Genomic DNA, 16,194 nt, shown 5'->3' with positions numbered 1-16,194 from the left:
TCTGCTTCCGGACCCCAGGGGTCCCCCTCTCCAGGGCTTCCCGAGGGGACAGTGGGACTCCCCTGGACAAGCGGGTGGAGGATCACCTGGGTGCCGGGGCCGTGAGCACGGCAGTGGTGCCCCCGAGGCCGCTGCCCCTGGAGGCACTGGGACCGACTGTCCTGGTGCAGCCCAGACCGGGATTCTGGGGCAGCAGCACGTCCCGACGGCCACCTGCCAGCCCCCGCCAGAGCTCCGAGGCCACGCCCCATGCCTGGGCCCCGCCCCCCGGTGCTGCAAGGCAGCCCCGCCCGGCTGTGGTGCCAACTCGGGGCCCCTGGCACAGGGCCATTGGGCAGGCTCAGCTCCGGGCCCCACGTTGCGAACGAGGGGTGGCCATGGAAACCCCGGAGCCCAGGGGCGGGAGCCCCGAGGGGGCGGCCCCAGCTCTGCATCACCGCGCTCCTTCTCACGGTGTTTCTGGTGAGACTCCGCACCAGGGACACGGGCAGCCAGGGCCGTGCGACCCCAGAGCCGCTGGAACCCGGGGCCACCCACACTCTGGCGGGTTCTCTAGGGAAAAGCCAGGGGGGTGGGGATGGGAGACCACGGGAGCGAGGGGCGAGGCCTTTCTCCTGCGCCCAGACCACTCCCCCGGCCAGGGCTCTGCTGGGACCCCGGGAAAGCCCGGGGGCTGCTCTGCGGAGGGCCCCGTCTCCCTGGGCGTGCGTCAGCCGCGGGCAAAGGCCTGCAGGGAAGGCGGGAGCGGGGAGCAGCTCTGGGGTGGGGGCAGCGAGCCGGGCCGGGCGGGAGCCCTGTGCAGCCCACAAGAGGCAGGGAGACGCCGGGGGCCCTGCCCCAAAGCCCCTCCGCAGACGTCCAGAGTCTCACAATCACCCCACACTTCCCACCCGGGGCCCTCCAGCCCCGCCGGCACTGGGGCTCCCGACCAAAGGCCAGCCCACCCCCGGGGATGGAGTGCTGAGCAGGCAGGGCCTTAGTCGACAGCCGGCAGAGCCCCTGTTATATTTCCTGCTGCCGCCGCCAGGCTGAGCTCCGGGCCAAGGCCCACCTGGCTCTCCCGGCCTCCTCTGTGTGGGTATTGTAACAGAGAGCCAGCGCAGGGGCCCAGGCCTGGGTGGAGGCGACAGTCGGAGGGGCCAGGGGCTGGCCAGTCACTGCCCAGCCCCGTCTCTCCCTGCCCCTGGAGGCGGAGCCCCGCCACCCAGGTGTGAACGGGCTCTCCCGGGCTGGGAGGTGGGCCGGCGCGTGGGCCGAGTGGCCGAGGCGGCACCGGGGTCTGCCTCCGACAGGAGCTCAGGTGCCGAGTCGGCTCTTGCCCTGGGGGGGGGCACACCTATGGGGCGGCCGGGCCACACACGGGTCTGGGCCCCCGCATGCAGCAGAGGCCCCGTGGGAAGGGGGTCCCTGGGCAGATGGCAGCCCAGTGCCAGCTGGGGACAGGCGCCGGGAGAGGTCAGGGCCGGTGGCTCCGGGCACAACAGAGGCTACTCACAACCAGGTGGCCGGCCTGGTCAGTGCATGGCCCGGGAGACCGCCCTCCTTTTCCCCGCGGCGGCCCAAGGAGAGGGGCCTGAAGAGGCCGCTGCAAGCCCTGGGTGGGGCCGCGTGCAGGGTCTGGGCAGCCGTCCGTGCCGGAATTGGTGCCGCATTCCAGTCAAGGCGATGGCACGAGAATGGAGGGACTGGGGGGGGGGGGGGCAGGCCGTGCTGAGGAGTCGGGTGCCGGGAGCCGCTGGGCAGAGGGAGTGGCGCAAGGAGAGCAGGGCCCAGGTGCTCGCTCCCTCGGGGCTGCGGGGCTGCACAGACGTCACACGGGCGTAGGGAAGTACCTTAAAATTAATCTCTTTACTGATACAATTAAGCTTTTAAGTCCTGAGAAGAAACCAAGAGGGGAGTGTGGCGCTAGGCCCATGCTCCCCGCCCCCGCGCACCCGGCCAGGAGCGGCGCCCGCGAGGAGGCAGGGGCAGCGGGCGGTCCCCCCTGCAGGGTGTCCTGGGCCGGGAGCTGCTGCGGCGGGTCCCACGGGCCGGGCGGGCGGCCGGAGGAAGGTGCACACTCGCTGGCGTCGACACTGGCTCCACGGAAGGGCCGGCTGCGCCGCTGCTGGGGCCTCCTGTGGGGACTGGGGCCCGGCCCACACGCGACTGCCGTGTGCCCTGCGTGGCCTCCCTGGGGGAGCGTGGCCACCTGGTCCCGAGCCCGGCCCGGGCTGGTGTCCCGGGAGCTCAGCACGAGGCCCCCTTGTGGACGTTCTGCAAACAAGCCAGCAGCCGCTGGTACGGGGTCCCCGGCGCGGCCACCACCTCGAACACGGACTGGAAGGCCCGGCGGTCCAGCTCCTCCTCGATCTGGTGTCTGTAGAAGTCCGTGGCCACCAGGCAGAAGAGGTTCACGTCCACCTGCTCCAGCCTGCCCATCCTGCTGATGACGTGGGGGAGGCTGCGGGGGCGTCAAGGAACAAGGCTGCGAGTGCGGGCTGCCCCTCGCGGGCCCACGGACGGGCGGGGCGGGCCTGGGCCTGGGCCGCGCCAGCAACTGCTGCCCCACCTCAGCTCCTGCCCGAGCCCACGTCGGCTCCCGGGAGGCCGCCCCTGTCTGGCAGGAAGGCAGCACCCCCAGCAGAGGCAGGGTGGGGCGGGCAGGAGGGGCTGGCCAGAGAGGCCGTTCCCCTGGGCAGCACTCAGCTGGCCCGGCTCCCCACACGCATGCACCGCTGACCGGTGCTCCCGCTCCCCCTGCGCCCGCAGACTGAGGGCAGAGGCGTTGCCGCCCCTGGGCCAGGGTGGCCGTCTGCTCAGAGGCTCTGGGGAGCCCCCCTCTCAGCAGCCAGCACTTTGGGGTGGGAGCGGGGTCTTGGCTTGAACCCTTGCCCGAGGGGATGGCAGAGGGCACAGTGACAGAGGATGACAAGCAGCAGCAGCAGCGGCAGCAACGGCTGCAGAGCCCGCAGTGCACGGGAGGGTCTGCGGGGACCTCCGCCCCACCACCACCCCAGCCCCTCCCGGGCGGCGCGGTGAGCGAGCTGCTCTCTGCGTCCTTGTCATCGCTCCACTCCCTCGGGGCTTAACGGAAATGCCGACTGGACAGCAGCGCCGGGACGGCAGGGCCACGCCCCCTGCCCCGCCCCGCCCCGCCGAGGCCCCGGGAAGGATACACGGCGGAGACCCACGGGCTGGTGGACGCGCTCACGAAGAAGCAGGAGAGGCTCCACACGGCCATGGCGACCGGGGCCCTCTGCGTGAAGTTGGAGAGCGACAGCATGACCCAGTCCCGGACCATGGAGGACTGCCCCGTGCTGTGCAGGGTCTGGAACACCTGGGGGGAGGGCTGCGCGTCAGGGGGCGGGGCCGGGGCAGCACAGCCCGCCCACACCCGGCAGACCCCTGCTCCGCGCGCCCCGCCCCCGCCCCTCACCTGGTACACCACGGTGGCCATGAACTGCGGGTAGGGCTGCTGGTTGGACAGGAACTCCCCGATGACTTTGTTCATGACGTCTTGGGGCGGGAAGAAGTCATCCAGGAACTGCGGGAGGATCCGCGCCACCACGCGGGCTTCGCACGGAAAGCCTTTCCTGATCCTGCGAGGAGGGAGGGGCCGTGTCAGGGCCCGCCCCCGCCCCGCCCCACGGCGGACGCCGCAGCGCTGCGGTCCGGGGCTTTCTCCTCGCTGACCTCTCCGCACCGCCGCAGTCTGCACGCGGGCGGCACCGCTCTGGATGCTGGCGCTCGGCCCTCCGTGCCAGCACCGCACACAGACACCTGTGTGCGACCAAGGCCCGCGCCTCCTTCCAGACGCGCCCGGTCCGCCACCTGCGCACCCAGCGTGCAGCTCTCCCGCCAGCCGGTGTCCCGGTCCAGAGCAGCCGGCCGAGCGCCTACTGAACCGCGTCCCTGGGCTGCCCTGGGGTGGACGCCCACAAGGCCGGCGCCCCGCCCGCGGCCCCGGGGCCTCCCCAGCACGGGTGGAGCGGGAGCGCCGACCGCACGCGCCCTCTTGCACGTGGTCGCGGACTGCGTTTCGCAGCTTCCCGGAGCACCCCGTCTGCCCAGAGCGGACCAGCGTGCCTGGCTCTGTGCGCTCTCGTGACCCGCTGACCGAGTGACGGCCCTAGGGCAGCGCCGGCCTCCCCAAAGCCACACCCATCACGTCCCTGGACTCTCGCGGCAGAGCAACACTCGGGGCCCTGTCCGGCAGGGAAGCCCGAGGGGCCTCACCGCCCACTTTCCAGAACCGGCAAGCGGGACAGGCCCTGCCACGGCACACGGCGCGGGGAGTGGGGCTTAGTCCCCTCAGAGGGGCGGGTGCCGGCCGGCCGGCCGACGCCCCCGGGTCTGCAGCACGCCCTCCTGAGGTGGTTCCGCGGTGGTGCTGCCCCGCGGCCGGAGGGTGACCGAGCGAGCTGCTGGGGCCTCGGGCTCCCCCCCCCAGGGCGGCGGTGTCTCGGCGCTCTGGTCGCTGCTCGGGGCCGAGCCCCGCCCACCTCGGTCTCACTGACGGGCCCTCTGGACCCCCACACCGCTGAGTGCTGCCGCCTTCGGGGCAGGGGGCGGGTCAACCCCCCTCTCCTGAGCGCGGGCGTCCCAGAAGCGCCCGCTCCCGCAGATCCCTGAGCCAGGGCGGCCCGGCCGGGCCGTGAGCAGGAAAGACCGCAGTGGCCGAGAGGGCGGCCGCTCCCTGCGGCCGGGGCCCTCCTCACCTGTCGAAGAGCACGGACACGCGCTCCATGGCCACGATCACGGACTCGCTGTCGGGGGCGGCAGGGCTGGGCTCGGAGGTCCGGCCCGGACTGACCTTCTCCTTCCCTGGAACGGGCGGTTCGGAGCTGCTGTGGGGTCTGAGGGGCGGGTGGGCCGCGGGGACAGCCCCCAGCTCACCCAGCGGTTCAGGGGCGCCGTGCGGGGGCCCCGGCAGCCCTCCCCCCCGCCAGCCCAGGGCGCCGCCGCCCGCCCTCAGACCCGCTCACCTGTGTACATGCAGGTGAGCATGAGCCCCAGGGCGGCCATGGCCCGGTGCGGGCTGTGCACGTTCACCCTGTCCACGCTGAGCTTGACCAGGGACTCCGCGTCCAGCCGGGAGAGCTGCTCGGACAGCAGGAGGCGCTCCAGGCCCCGCAGGACGCAGTGATAGACGGGGGACGGGGTGGACTCCTCGCTCCCGGACAGCATCACCCCGCACATCTGCACGAGGAGGGTGGCGCCCGGCCAGGGCGCTGGCTCAGGCGCCTGCCCCAGACCCGCCCTCCCAGCGGTCCCACCCCGGGGCAAGGGCCGGGCCGCACACCTGTATGATGGACGCAGAGAACTCGGGCCCCACGTCCAGCGGGTAGTTCTCCACCAGGTAGAAGGCGGTGGCGCACATCACCAGCACGTGCTGCTGGCTGTGCACGCTCACGCAGCTGGGAACGGCAGGCGGCAGCCGCGCTCAGACACACACGCGGGCGCCGCCGGCCGGCGGGGGTGGGATCCCTGGGTCTGCAACCCCCACCGCTGTCCCCGCGAGAAGGGTGCCCGCCCGCGCGCGATCTGCCCAGGGCCCGATGCCTGTGTGGGCACGCGCCCGGCCCGCCCCCACTCACTGGGCGGCGCCTCGCAGGCCGGAGAGGAGGTGGTCGCAGACGACCGGGATGAGCTGCTTGGCCGTGTCGTCCAGGAGGTCGCACTCCAGCACGTAGAGCACGCCGTGCAGCGCCCCGGTCTTGCAGGGCAGGTGGCTGCTCCTGAGTGTGCTCTCCAGCAGCCGGCTGACCGGCTCCGCCACCGCCTTGTCCTACGCACAGGCAGGGGCAGCGGCTAGACCCTGGGGATGCGGAGCGCCCGTGGTGGGGCTGGCCCCTGCCCCCGTAGGAGACGGAGGGGCGCTGCCGCCTGCTGCCACCCTCTGAGGGGCCCGCCTGTAGGGCTGCCCTCCGGGACCCCGGGTGTTGGGAGGGCCCCCAGCCCCGCCCTGGTCAGAGCCGCTCCCTGCGCCTCGCCTGTCTGAGCGGGCAGCGTGGTCTGTGCTGACACCCCTTCTCTGGGGCCTGGGGTTTGGGGCGAGCCAGCCAGGGGCCCGCGGGACCGGCCCCTGTGAGAGCCCCGGCTCTGAGTCTCAAGGGGCCTCCCTGGTGCACACACCCCACGTGCTGCCACAGCGCGGCGCCTAGGCACTGAGCGTGTCCCGGCGTGGGCACTGGGCGTGTCCTGGCGTGGGCACTGAGCGTGTCCCGTGCGGCTCTGGGAGAGGGTTCTGGATGCTGCGCCGTCTCCTGTGGACTGGCCCCAGGCCCCGCCCCCCACCCCAGTGTCGCCCTGCGTCCTGTCACTGGTCGACCGCGGCCACGACTACGGCCGAGGCCCGAGGCGCAGACCCCAGGGTGGTCCCAGGGCCCCGACCCTCATCTGCGCGCACACACCCCGCTGTCAGTGCCACTTGGCCCCTCGGACACAGCGAGGGGCGTGGGGGCCTGCACACTGAGCGCTGAGCTCCTCCCCCCGAGGAGACCCCGCAGACCGCACAGTGCAGGCGGGCGGCAACAGCTGGGGTTCACAGACCAGCCCCCAGGAGAAGGGCCCCCCGGGAGAAGGGCCCCCCCAGGAGAAGGGCCCCCCAGGCTCGCTCCTCCAAAGCAGCAGGGCCACGCGGCCCCCAGGGCCTCTGCCCCCGTGTCCCCAGGGCCCAGGTCTGCAGGCAGCACCAGGGGTGCAGCGGGGTACGGCGACCCCACAGGAGGGGGCTGGAGGGCGCTCCTGTGGAGGGAGCACTGCCGCCCGCCCCCGCACTGCTCCCCCCCAGAGGCGGGGCCTGAGGGAGGCCCCTGCCCACCGCAGCACTGAGGAGCCCCTGACCTCGCCCTGCCTGCGGCCCCTCTTCACAGCCACGACCCCTCCTGCGACTCACTGAGGACACGGTGTGTGCCCGGGGACCTGGGCCTGAGCACAGTGCAACCGCCGCAGCTCAGCACCGAGTCCCACAGACACCGAGGACCTGCCTGGTCCAGCTGCTGTGATGGACTTCCCTCCCCCTGCGACCCCGAGGGCGCAGGCTGTGACGGCCGTGCTCTCAGAGGGAGCCCGAGCACCGCTGTCCCCAGTTCCTGGGCGGGGCGCCCGGGCAGAGGGCACCGGGACTGGGGGTGCCTGCGCTGGCGCTCTGGCTCGGAGGAAGAATTCTAGGGGGCCGGAGAGTCGGGGACCGACGTGGGCGCCCCCTCCACCTCCGCCCTGTGGCCCGGCAGCAAGGTGGCTTCGGCCTCCGGGGCACATGGGACCCCGGGGGCCTCGCTGGGGCAGACCCTGGGGAGGGCTGGCACCCCGTGGCCACTCCCCCCCCCCCAGCCTGGCAGAGCTGCCGTCCTCCGCCGGGCTCCGGGCCCGCTCACGCGTCCGTGTGTCTGAGCGGCAGACGCCCCATGTGGGGTGGACCGCACGGAGAGGGGCCGAGTCCTGACCCGCCACGGGCGGGAGAGGGGCTCTGAAGAAGGCCCGTCTGCCCTGCGGTGACAAAGACCGCAGGACCCACGCTTCGGGCCGGGAGCACAGGGTGGCCGTGCCATGGCCATCCCCGGAGGGGGCCCTGTCGGCAGGAAGCACAGGGTCCGCAGCCCGTCGGAGGAGGGGGCTCGGGCGCCGCCGCCGCTGTGGTGGGAGGAGTCCCGTCTGCACCGCCCGCACGCCCAGCCCGGGAAGGCGCTGCCGTGAGGACCTGACCAACCATGGAGGGGCACAGGAGCCCTAGGGCGGGGTTCGCCCCGCAGTGCCGCACGCTCGCTGCGGACCTGCAGGCAGACCTCGCGAGGCTGAGGCCGCACCCACGACACCCGGCCACCGTGCAGCCGCCCCGTGCACACTCCCACTCACCATCCCGAGGACAGCAGCGGCCTTGCAGGTGGCCGGCACCAGGTACTGCAGGAGGATCTCGTCCTCGGACGGGTGCGCCCTCCGCAGCTCGGTCAGCGTCAGGTACATCATCTCGAACTGGCTGCGCTCCGTGAACAGGTCGGACACCACCAGGAGCTGGGGACAGGGGAGGGCCACGCTCTCAGGACAGCGCAGGGCAGCACGCAGGAGCGTGCAGGGCAGCGGGCGCCGGGCATCCCCAAGCCCTGACTGCGCGGGGAGAGCGGCAAACACCGAGACCCGAGACCCAGTGCAAGCGCGCAGCACGAGGGTGGCCCGGGCACCGCCTGCTGCAGAACGCCCGAGCCGGACACAGGCTTCGCCTGTGGGGGATGCGCCCTGGCCGCTGCGGCCACGCACGAGCCCCACGTCCGCCGGGTCAGGAACTCCCAGGCCCTGCCGACCTCGAAAGCCTCAGGACGGAGGAACTATTCCGGACATAAACACCTCACCAGTGACTCTCTGTCCCTCTAAAAACGTCTCCCTCTACAACATTCAGCTCTTCCCTCGACCCTAATCAACACGTCCGCGAGGCGTGAGGGCCCCCGGGCTCCTCGGCAGCCACAGGGGGGCCTGCAGGGGACACGGGCTCGCCCGGTGAGGTTGCTCCCGTAACAGCACTAGACCCTGCGCCCCTCCCTCTGCTGCTCTCCCCAGACAAGAGGCGCTGCTCCCAGAAGCCACCTGGTGGCGCCGGGCAGAGTGCAGAGCAGACGTGAGAGTCAGCTGATCTCTAAGAGCCGGGCGTTGAAGACACTTGAGGTAATGTAAGACAGTTCTCTTCCCAGTAATTAAAAGAACTACTTTAAAATACAAATTACCATTATTTTAGAACACTGTTAACTAATCTCGTAACTGGAAACTTAAGACATTTATGAGCGATACTTGGACGTGTCTGAAGATGTCTGGCTGCAAACTCTCACTAAATCAGAAAGCGAAGAGGTTAAACCCTGACCAGCTGGGGGACAGCTGGAGAACTCTCAGAGGTGCACGGAGAGACACCAGGCGCGAACCCCCACACTCGTCCCACTGGGAGAGCCGCCCCCCGGCGGAAGCAGCAGAAGGCCGCGCTGCACAGGCAAGGCAGGCGGCTCCAGGTGTCTGGGCTCGGTGCCGACCCGCTGGCCCAGCCCCCGGGGATGGCTGCCGGTGGCGGCAGAGCCAGTGAGCCAGATGCAGTTTCCAGGACTGTGCCACCAATGGACACGCCCACACCGGGCTCTCCAGGGCCAACCAGTCTGAGGGTGCAAGGTGCAAACTCCGGCCCTGCCTCTCCAGGGGGCTGGGGGGGGGGCGGTGTGGCACAGGCCCGAGGGAGGTGCTCATGGACCAGGGCTGGGGCCTGCAGACCCTGGGGCCGCAGGACATTTGCACGACAGCCCACTCCCTGAGACAGTGTCACCCACCAGACCACACGTGTGCCAACACAAGGCTGCTCCTACCTGGGGGGGACACACACTTATGGCACCATGCTAGAGACAATGAGCTGCGTGTCTGCGTGTGCACACACGTGCACCCTGCACTGCGTGTTCCCGAGGGGCGGGCGAGGCGAACTCACAGAGCGAACCACTTCGCTGACCAGGGCGACGGGGATCCTCCGGGCTGGACTGGACGGCAGGACCCAGCGGCTGTACAGCTCGAGCAAGAACTGGGAGCAGGAGTGGATGTCGACCCCGGCCCGGTGCTTCCTGCAGAGCGCGGAGACTGGTGACCCCCCGCACGCAGCCCAGCGGGGCACCCCACAGGCACCCAGACCAGCCCCACGACCAGCGAACACCAAACCGCTCAGAACCGAAAGGCGGAAGGGCACCTAGAGTTGACCGGAGACGTGGGCGGAGACGAAGGGGCGGGGGTGTCGGCCTCTTCTTCCTCCTCCTCGTCCCACTCCTCCTCCCTCAGGGGCGTGATGCTGTTCCCCAGCCACACGGAGTGGATGGACACCTTCAACAGACACGGGACACTTGGGTCACACCCGGGGGCCGGGCAGCAGGCTCCCCGAGGCCCGGGGCCCAGACAGGGCGCTGCAGAACGGCCCACCTTCCGACGGAAGACCTGGAGCGAGGGGGGGGGGTGCCAGGGGTCGGGGGAGAGAGCCTCAGAGGAGGACACGGCTGCCCCACGGACGCCTGGCTACAGTCCGGCAGCAAACACACCACCGGGCTCCTTTCCCACCCCGGCCCAGCCTCCCCGGCTGTCCCGGGGCGAACCTCACTTCCTGACCGGCCTGCTAAGACAAGCACCCCCGGATCAAAGGGGAGGGGAGTGTGTTCTGGGGATGGCAGGGTGGGGAGGGACTTGGGATGCCCGGGGGAGAACCCATGGCGGGGAGTGGAGCAGAGCCACCTGCCCCCCGCCACCTCGAACAGACTGTGCTCCCTCCTGATGGCCACTCGTCGCCCAGGCTGCTCGAGAGCAGCCACCGGCTGGCCGCACACGCCGCAGGCCCACGGCCGGCGACACCAGACCCGAGGCCTGCTCTGCACCGACAGCGGGCGCTCCTTCCCAGCCCAGCCCTGCCCCCACTGCCCGCCAGACACCCTGTCCTCTGAGCAGCGGCGGCTCAGCGCAGGGCGTGGTGACAGGTGTCAGGATGCCGTGTGCCGCTCTTGTGACACAGACGCTGACGGAAGGACACAGCGGGGCAAGTGCCACAGGCCCCAGAACAAGGCCCCCAGCCCCGGCTTCTCGCCCCCCCGCCTGGTCCTCGGACACGCCCACCGCGGGACCCAGACACAGGCTGCCCCGTGGCCCCGAGCCGTGGGGCCACCAAGTGAACTGACACAGGCCCAGGCGCTGCTCTGACCGACCCACCCTGAGACGAAGGCCAAAGGGACTCCGCAGCGTCAGCTGCGTGCTGACCAGACGACCACACACCTGGGAAGAGCGCGGCCGCCGCAGGGCCGGCGCCCCCGCGCCCGTGTCCTCAGCCCCGCCTCACCACTCCCAACCTGCTGTCACACGCACCACTGGGCCCGCTTTTCTGGCGAAGGGCGCTCCAGAGACCCGCCCGCAGGGGGTGGGCCGTGTGACCGAGCCTCCCTCTGAGCAGGCGGCTGGGCTGCAATGGCCTCACCGTGGCGGGTGTGCGGGGCCCTGGCCCTCAGGGCCTGTCTCCCCCGCGTCTCACACACGGCTGCACGGAGTGCGCACACATCTGCACCATGGGCACACTGCGTAATCTCACGTCCTTCTGGCAGTGAACGGGACGAGCAGGAGTAACCCTCCCTCTCATTCGGAATGCACTGAAGGCGTTCAGCGGCCCGCATCTGCAGGCAGAGGGCGGGGCGGGGCGTGGGACTGACCTGGCCCAGCTGGTAGCCCATGCTGCCCAGCTCCCGCTCCGCGTTGGTCTGCAGCAGGAGTCTGTCGTGGCTGATGAGGGCACCTGCGGGGCGACAGGACCGTCAAGCCGGCCACCTCAGGCGCCGCAGAGGCCGGCGGGAAGGTGCGGCGGTGCGGCCCAGAGCCGGCAGGACACCGAGGCACTGAGGACGGTCCCCCGTCCTCCCTGACGCACCGGCGCCCGACTCGCATGGGCCCTGGCTGCGGCTGCGCTGCACACACTCAGGAGCCCGTGGCTGCGCACAGAGCCACAGGCGGCCCCGCCCGGGCCCCTGCCTCGGTGCCCGGCCCTCTGGGGGTGCGGCTGGTTCCTCCCACAACCCACCCTCCCGCAGACTTCACCAGGCCTGGACGGGCCTGCCCTTCCTTCTGCCGGTGGTCACCCCACCCCCACTCTCTGGGAGACGGCCCTGCCCCCAGCGGCCCCCGCTGTCCTGAGATCCGTCCTCCGTGCCTCCCGCCGTGACGATGCCACGCCTCACCCCCCGGTGGCCCACGCGCTCCTCCAGGGACCGCTGAGCACACAGCCTTCGTGCAGAGCCGGGACCCGGCCTTCCTGCCTGACCGCCGAGGTCGGTGGCTGGCTGGGGACGGGTGCCCCCGCCCCCGGTACCTGTCGTGGCGGGAGACAGGGACGGCACGGGGTCCCACGCCTGGTACGGGTGGTGGGTGGCGACGTTCTCCCTCTTCGACACCATGGCCTGGATCTCCTGCTCCACGATTCCTCTGATCACGCTCAGCTTCCGCCCAAACCTGGCGTCCGGACAAAGGCGCAGCGTCAGGAGAGGCCCCCGCCCCACCCGAGGGCACGGCTGGGCGGCCCTGCGCCCCCTTGCTCTCGCTTCCACCGTCGCTGGCCGCACACCACGTGGGGGTCGCACCTCCTGCCGCGAGGCAGACGTGCAGTGACTTTGTTTTCACTTTCAGCGACGAAGGGAGGGCCCCAGGGAGGCTGCAGCCCACCCCAGGTGGGCGGGGGTGCACTGGAGACACGTGACCCCCACCCCCAGCAAACCTGGTGTCCAGAGCCTTCAGGGGCTTGTTCCTCGGCTGCTGCTCCAAGCAGCTCACGGCCGGGTTGCCGGCCACAGGCACGGTCATCGCGCTCAGCACCAGGGAGGTGATGGCCCGCACGGCTAGGACATTGATCTGGGTCCTCTCCGTGTCCTCCTGCAGCAACAACCACGTGCGGCCACGTCACAGGCAGCTGGACCCCAGAGCCCGCAGCCCTCAGACTCGTGGGCTTGTGGGAAGGGGCCCTGAGCACCGCGGAGGGACGAGCCCCACAGCCCGCGTCCTGCCCCGCTGCCCACACCCAGCGCAGCCACACACGCTGGGACTTGCAACAAGGCCAGGCTCCGTCCCCACCATGGACCTGCAAGTGAGAGCTCCTAACGTCCCCTCACTAGCGTCGGGGACTCTGCACCTGACAGCCTGGCAGCCCCTGCAGGCGGACCCGCGGGCGATGCTGGTGGCCCCGACACCCACCCACGGGGACTCCCGCCAGGACGAAGGGCCTCATCCCCTGGCGCTGCACTGCAGGGCCTCGGGCTCTGCCGCACCCGACACTGGTTTCCAGCAACAACACTGGCTTCCACCAACACAGCGCCAACACGGGGACGCCCCTGCAGAGCAGCCGAGACGGGCGCCCACCCCCGGGGGTCTTCCTGGCCCTGACGCCCTGGGGTGTGCGCACGACGCCTGGCCCCCGGGAGGCCAGCTCCTGCTCTGGAGCGTCGGCCCAGACGTAGCCGGGCAGCTCGCAAGATGACGCGAGACAGGGAAGACGAGCACGCCGCCCCCCTCTGTCCTCTTCTGCCCGCCAGGAACGGTTCATGAGGGGCCGGAGCGGCCTGCGCGGGACCTCACCTCCGGCGGGCTCTCCTCCTGCTCCGTCGCGAGGGGCTGGGTCACCAGGACACCGAGCAGGGTGGCCCACGTCTCCTCGAACTGCGTGCGGCTGGTCCACCCTGTGGACGCAGAGGCTGCATGAGAGAGGGCCGCCCCCGGACAGCAGCTCCCTCCACCCTCAGGAGGGCTCTGCTGGCAGAGGTGACGCTGGCAGCTCCTGTCCGCCGGCAAGGACGCGGACGCACCCAGGTCCGCGTTCAGCCCCCTTGACCCCTGCCAAGTGCAGGCGGCCGAGTGGCGTGGGGCCCAGAAGTGCCCCCGGTGGGAGCTCCCGGACGCCCTCCACAGCACCACCTGCCACACGGAGCACCATGCGTACCGTGTGGAGTCTGCCCCTACGCGTCCGTGTGAGCAAAATGGGCTCATCCAGCACCGGTCCCAAAGGAGCGCGGCCCACAGAGGGCGGCAGGGACGGGCCCTGTCCGGCCGTCCGCACCACGGGCACTGTTGGGGAGCAGCTGCATCTGAGGGCTGCACCCCACGACCCCACTCGTCACCCGGAGGAGGAGGTGGCCACGCCACCTGCCCTGGGGCGGCGAGGGACGGGGTCCCCCTGCTGAGCTGAGGCAGAGAGAGAGAGGCGGAGACGTGGTCCCATGCACACACGCTTGAGCCAGTACTGACAGGCGGGGGTGGGACTTCGCCCACGGCGAACAGCGGGCGGGCAGGGGCAGGGGCAGGGTGCATGACAAGATCGAAAACCCGCCCCGGGTCCGAGGTCCGTCAGGCAGCTCGCACCCAGGACAGCTCTGGAGTAAGGAGGGGCTGGCCCTGGGTGGTGGCGAGGCAGGGGCTGCCTGGTGACCGCCTCCAGGGAGAGGAGGAGAAACTGCCCCGGGGGCAGCCGGCCTCGGCTGTCACTCAGGGTCACGCGTCGCCCGGGGAGTGGAAGGGAAGGCAGGTGCAGGGGCGCCTGCCGCCCAGGCCTGCAGGGTCACACTGACAGCGCGTCTGCGGCAGCCCGAGGCAGGAGGGCCCCGCGGAGACGCAGAGGGGGCCGCCAGGTACCCACCCCAGACTCCGAGACCCGTGTTCCTGGGAGCAACCTAGCAGGGCGCTGCCCTTCAGGGTGGGCTACCCACCGCCCCCACCGGACCGCAGACAGGCAGTGGGGACAAGAGGAGTTCACTGCCGCCTCTGCAGGGAGCAGGGAGGGCTGCAGACAGCTGTCGCCGTGTGCCGCCCCGGAGCGTCTCGGAGGGTCTGTGGACGCGCAGCAGATCCGGGGGGGCAGGAAGGACCCGGAGAGCTGGGGCCTGGCAGCTGGGCGACCTGCCGACCTGCCCGCCCGAGCCCAGTGCCCCTCTCCCTCGAGGTCGCCCTCGGCGCCCCACCGGGCCAGCGCCCCACCGGGCCGGCTCCCCCGCGCCCGTCAGCACGTCCCGCACACCAGGAGGGCGCCAGCGCTCACGGTAAGCACGCACAGACCACCCATGGCACTGCTTGGCGGGGGCGCCTTGTACGAAGACCGGCCCCACGTCACCAATGACCAGGGTACCCACCCCGACCTCAAACGAGCCCGAGACGCAGAAACGTCGGACCACACTCTCTCCCGCACATGAGCCGGGGTGCAGTTTCCCACAGGGACACTCAGAACGCATGCCCATGAGCAGGCCACGCCCACCCTTTCACGGAAGGGGACTCGCAGAGTGCACTCTGGAGCCGGGTATCCCCCCGCCACCCGGCCATCGGGCTCTGAGCGGGGGTCCGCACTACCTAGGGTGTTGATGCGGAAGATGAACTCCCTGAAGACCTCCTTTTCCTGCAGGAACTCCACGGGGATCTCGGGGAAGGCCGTGCCGAAGTCCCCTCCTGGCGTAGGGGACCACCCAAGTTTCCAGACCTGAGGGGCAAGAAGAAAGGAAGTCGCTGAGCTGCAGACTCCACGCCCGTGCCGTCCCGGCCGCCCCCAGAGCGCGCCCCCTCCTCAGGCAGGCGGGCTGCCACCCAGTGTGGAAGGACCCCCCCGCCCGTCTACAGGTGGTCTGTGCTGGCATGTTCCCGCCGCCCTGTTTTAGAAGAGCCAGCACCCCCGCAACACCCGCCGTACGTCTGGCCCGAGGAAGCCGGGCAGGCGGCAGCACGAGGCGCAGCGCCCGGGGAGCCCGGGCCCCAGACTCACCAGCGGGGGCACGCGCGTGTAGCTGTTGACGAGGGGCAGGCGGGCCAGGCTGACCACGATGTTCCTGAGCACCGGCGTGAGGAAGGCGGGGGTGCCGCTGTTCCTCTCGTGCCCCAGGGCCAGCACGGACGGCAGGGCCTCCACCATTTCCGCCACCATCCTGCAGGCTGCCGTGACGTACTCAGGGCCTGAGCGAGCACCGCAGTCGGCGGAGGTCAGAGTGCACGCCCAGCCTGACGCCCCCCCGCCACCCCCCAGCACGGAGGGTGCGCCGAGCGGACCCGCGTTGAGGGCCGCGTGGGAGCACCTCCCGCAGCCCACGCGGGTCCCCGGTGAGGCGGCTGCCCCGCCTGGGGAGACGGCGGACGGGGACCAGACCCACCGGACGGACCACCGTGCGAGGGCACCCCTTACGCAGGTGAGCGAGGCTTCCCCTCCGGCCAGGGGCGGCACCCGGCCTGCGCGGGGCGTGAGGACGCCCCCGTCCCGCGAGCCCGCACCACACGCTCTCCAGCTGGGGGGCCGCCTGCCCGGACTCGGACCCCCCGTGCCCGAGCCGCCCTCGGAGCAACGGGAATTCGCACTTGAACCGAAACCACGAGACGCCCGCTGGGCACCTGTTCCGGGGCTCGCTGAGGGTCCCTGATGCCCCGCACACCAGCTCGCTCCGGGCGGCCCTGGCCTTGTCCTCAAGGCCCTCAGCACTAGGGACTGGCGGAGGTCACGCGGCTGGGGCGCGGCCGGCCGGGCAGCAGGGCGGGGAGGCCCGCAGGCACCTGCATGAGACCGCGCACACAGGGCGGACCGGGCACGGCTCCGAGGCACGCCGCCAGAGGAGAGCTCGGCGGCGCGCAGAAACGCCATGGCTTCCGCGTGCAGCGCGGTCGCGCAGCCCGGAGCGGGTGGCCGGAGGAACATCGCTACGCTCAAGCCTATTGAAA

General features: G+C 71.3%; 1 protein-coding gene across 8 annotated transcripts in view; it reads right to left on the bottom strand.

Moving 5' to 3' along the window:
- Window positions 1-1,829: 1,829 nt before the first annotated feature.
- HTT (huntingtin) overlaps window positions 1,830-16,194 on the bottom strand; it is an 88,333-nt gene continuing 73,968 nt past the window's right edge. For 5 of the 8 annotated variants that reach the window (XM_045833978.1, XM_045833979.1, XM_045833982.1 and 2 more), the window contains 16 exons: window positions 15,254-15,441; window positions 14,848-14,974; window positions 13,090-13,190; window positions 12,236-12,390; window positions 11,834-11,973; window positions 11,181-11,263; window positions 9,689-9,819; window positions 9,437-9,566; window positions 7,840-7,995; window positions 5,580-5,770; window positions 5,285-5,399; window positions 4,968-5,181; window positions 4,701-4,806; window positions 3,419-3,581; window positions 3,159-3,319; window positions 1,830-2,443 (listed from right to left, as the gene is read on the bottom strand). In XM_045833978.1, coding sequence (XP_045689934.1) covers window positions 2,230-2,443; window positions 3,159-3,319; window positions 3,419-3,581; window positions 4,701-4,806; window positions 4,968-5,181; window positions 5,285-5,399; window positions 5,580-5,770; window positions 7,840-7,995; window positions 9,437-9,566; window positions 9,689-9,819; window positions 11,181-11,263; window positions 11,834-11,973; window positions 12,236-12,390; window positions 13,090-13,190; window positions 14,848-14,974; window positions 15,254-15,441 — 2,375 coding nt within the window. In that variant the 3' untranslated portion in view covers window positions 1,830-2,229. Of the gene's footprint in view, window positions 2,444-3,158; window positions 3,320-3,418; window positions 3,582-4,700; window positions 4,807-4,967; window positions 5,182-5,284; window positions 5,400-5,579; window positions 5,771-7,839; window positions 7,996-9,436; window positions 9,567-9,688; window positions 9,820-11,180; window positions 11,264-11,833; window positions 11,974-12,235; window positions 12,391-13,089; window positions 13,191-14,847; window positions 14,975-15,253; window positions 15,442-16,194 lie in introns of those variants that run through there. The other 3 variants (XM_045833984.1, XM_045833985.1, XM_045833980.1) reach the window with 2 other exon arrangements.

The sequence above is a fragment of the Phyllostomus hastatus genome, unplaced genomic scaffold (assembly GCF_019186645.2).
Source record: "Phyllostomus hastatus isolate PE091 unplaced genomic scaffold, TTU_PhHast_1.1 phas_contig_196, whole genome shotgun sequence".
NCBI classification, from domain to species: Eukaryota; Metazoa; Chordata; class Mammalia; order Chiroptera; family Phyllostomidae; genus Phyllostomus; species Phyllostomus hastatus.
Note: the sequence above shows the minus strand (reverse complement) of the source record. Positions and strands in the feature narration are given on the sequence as shown.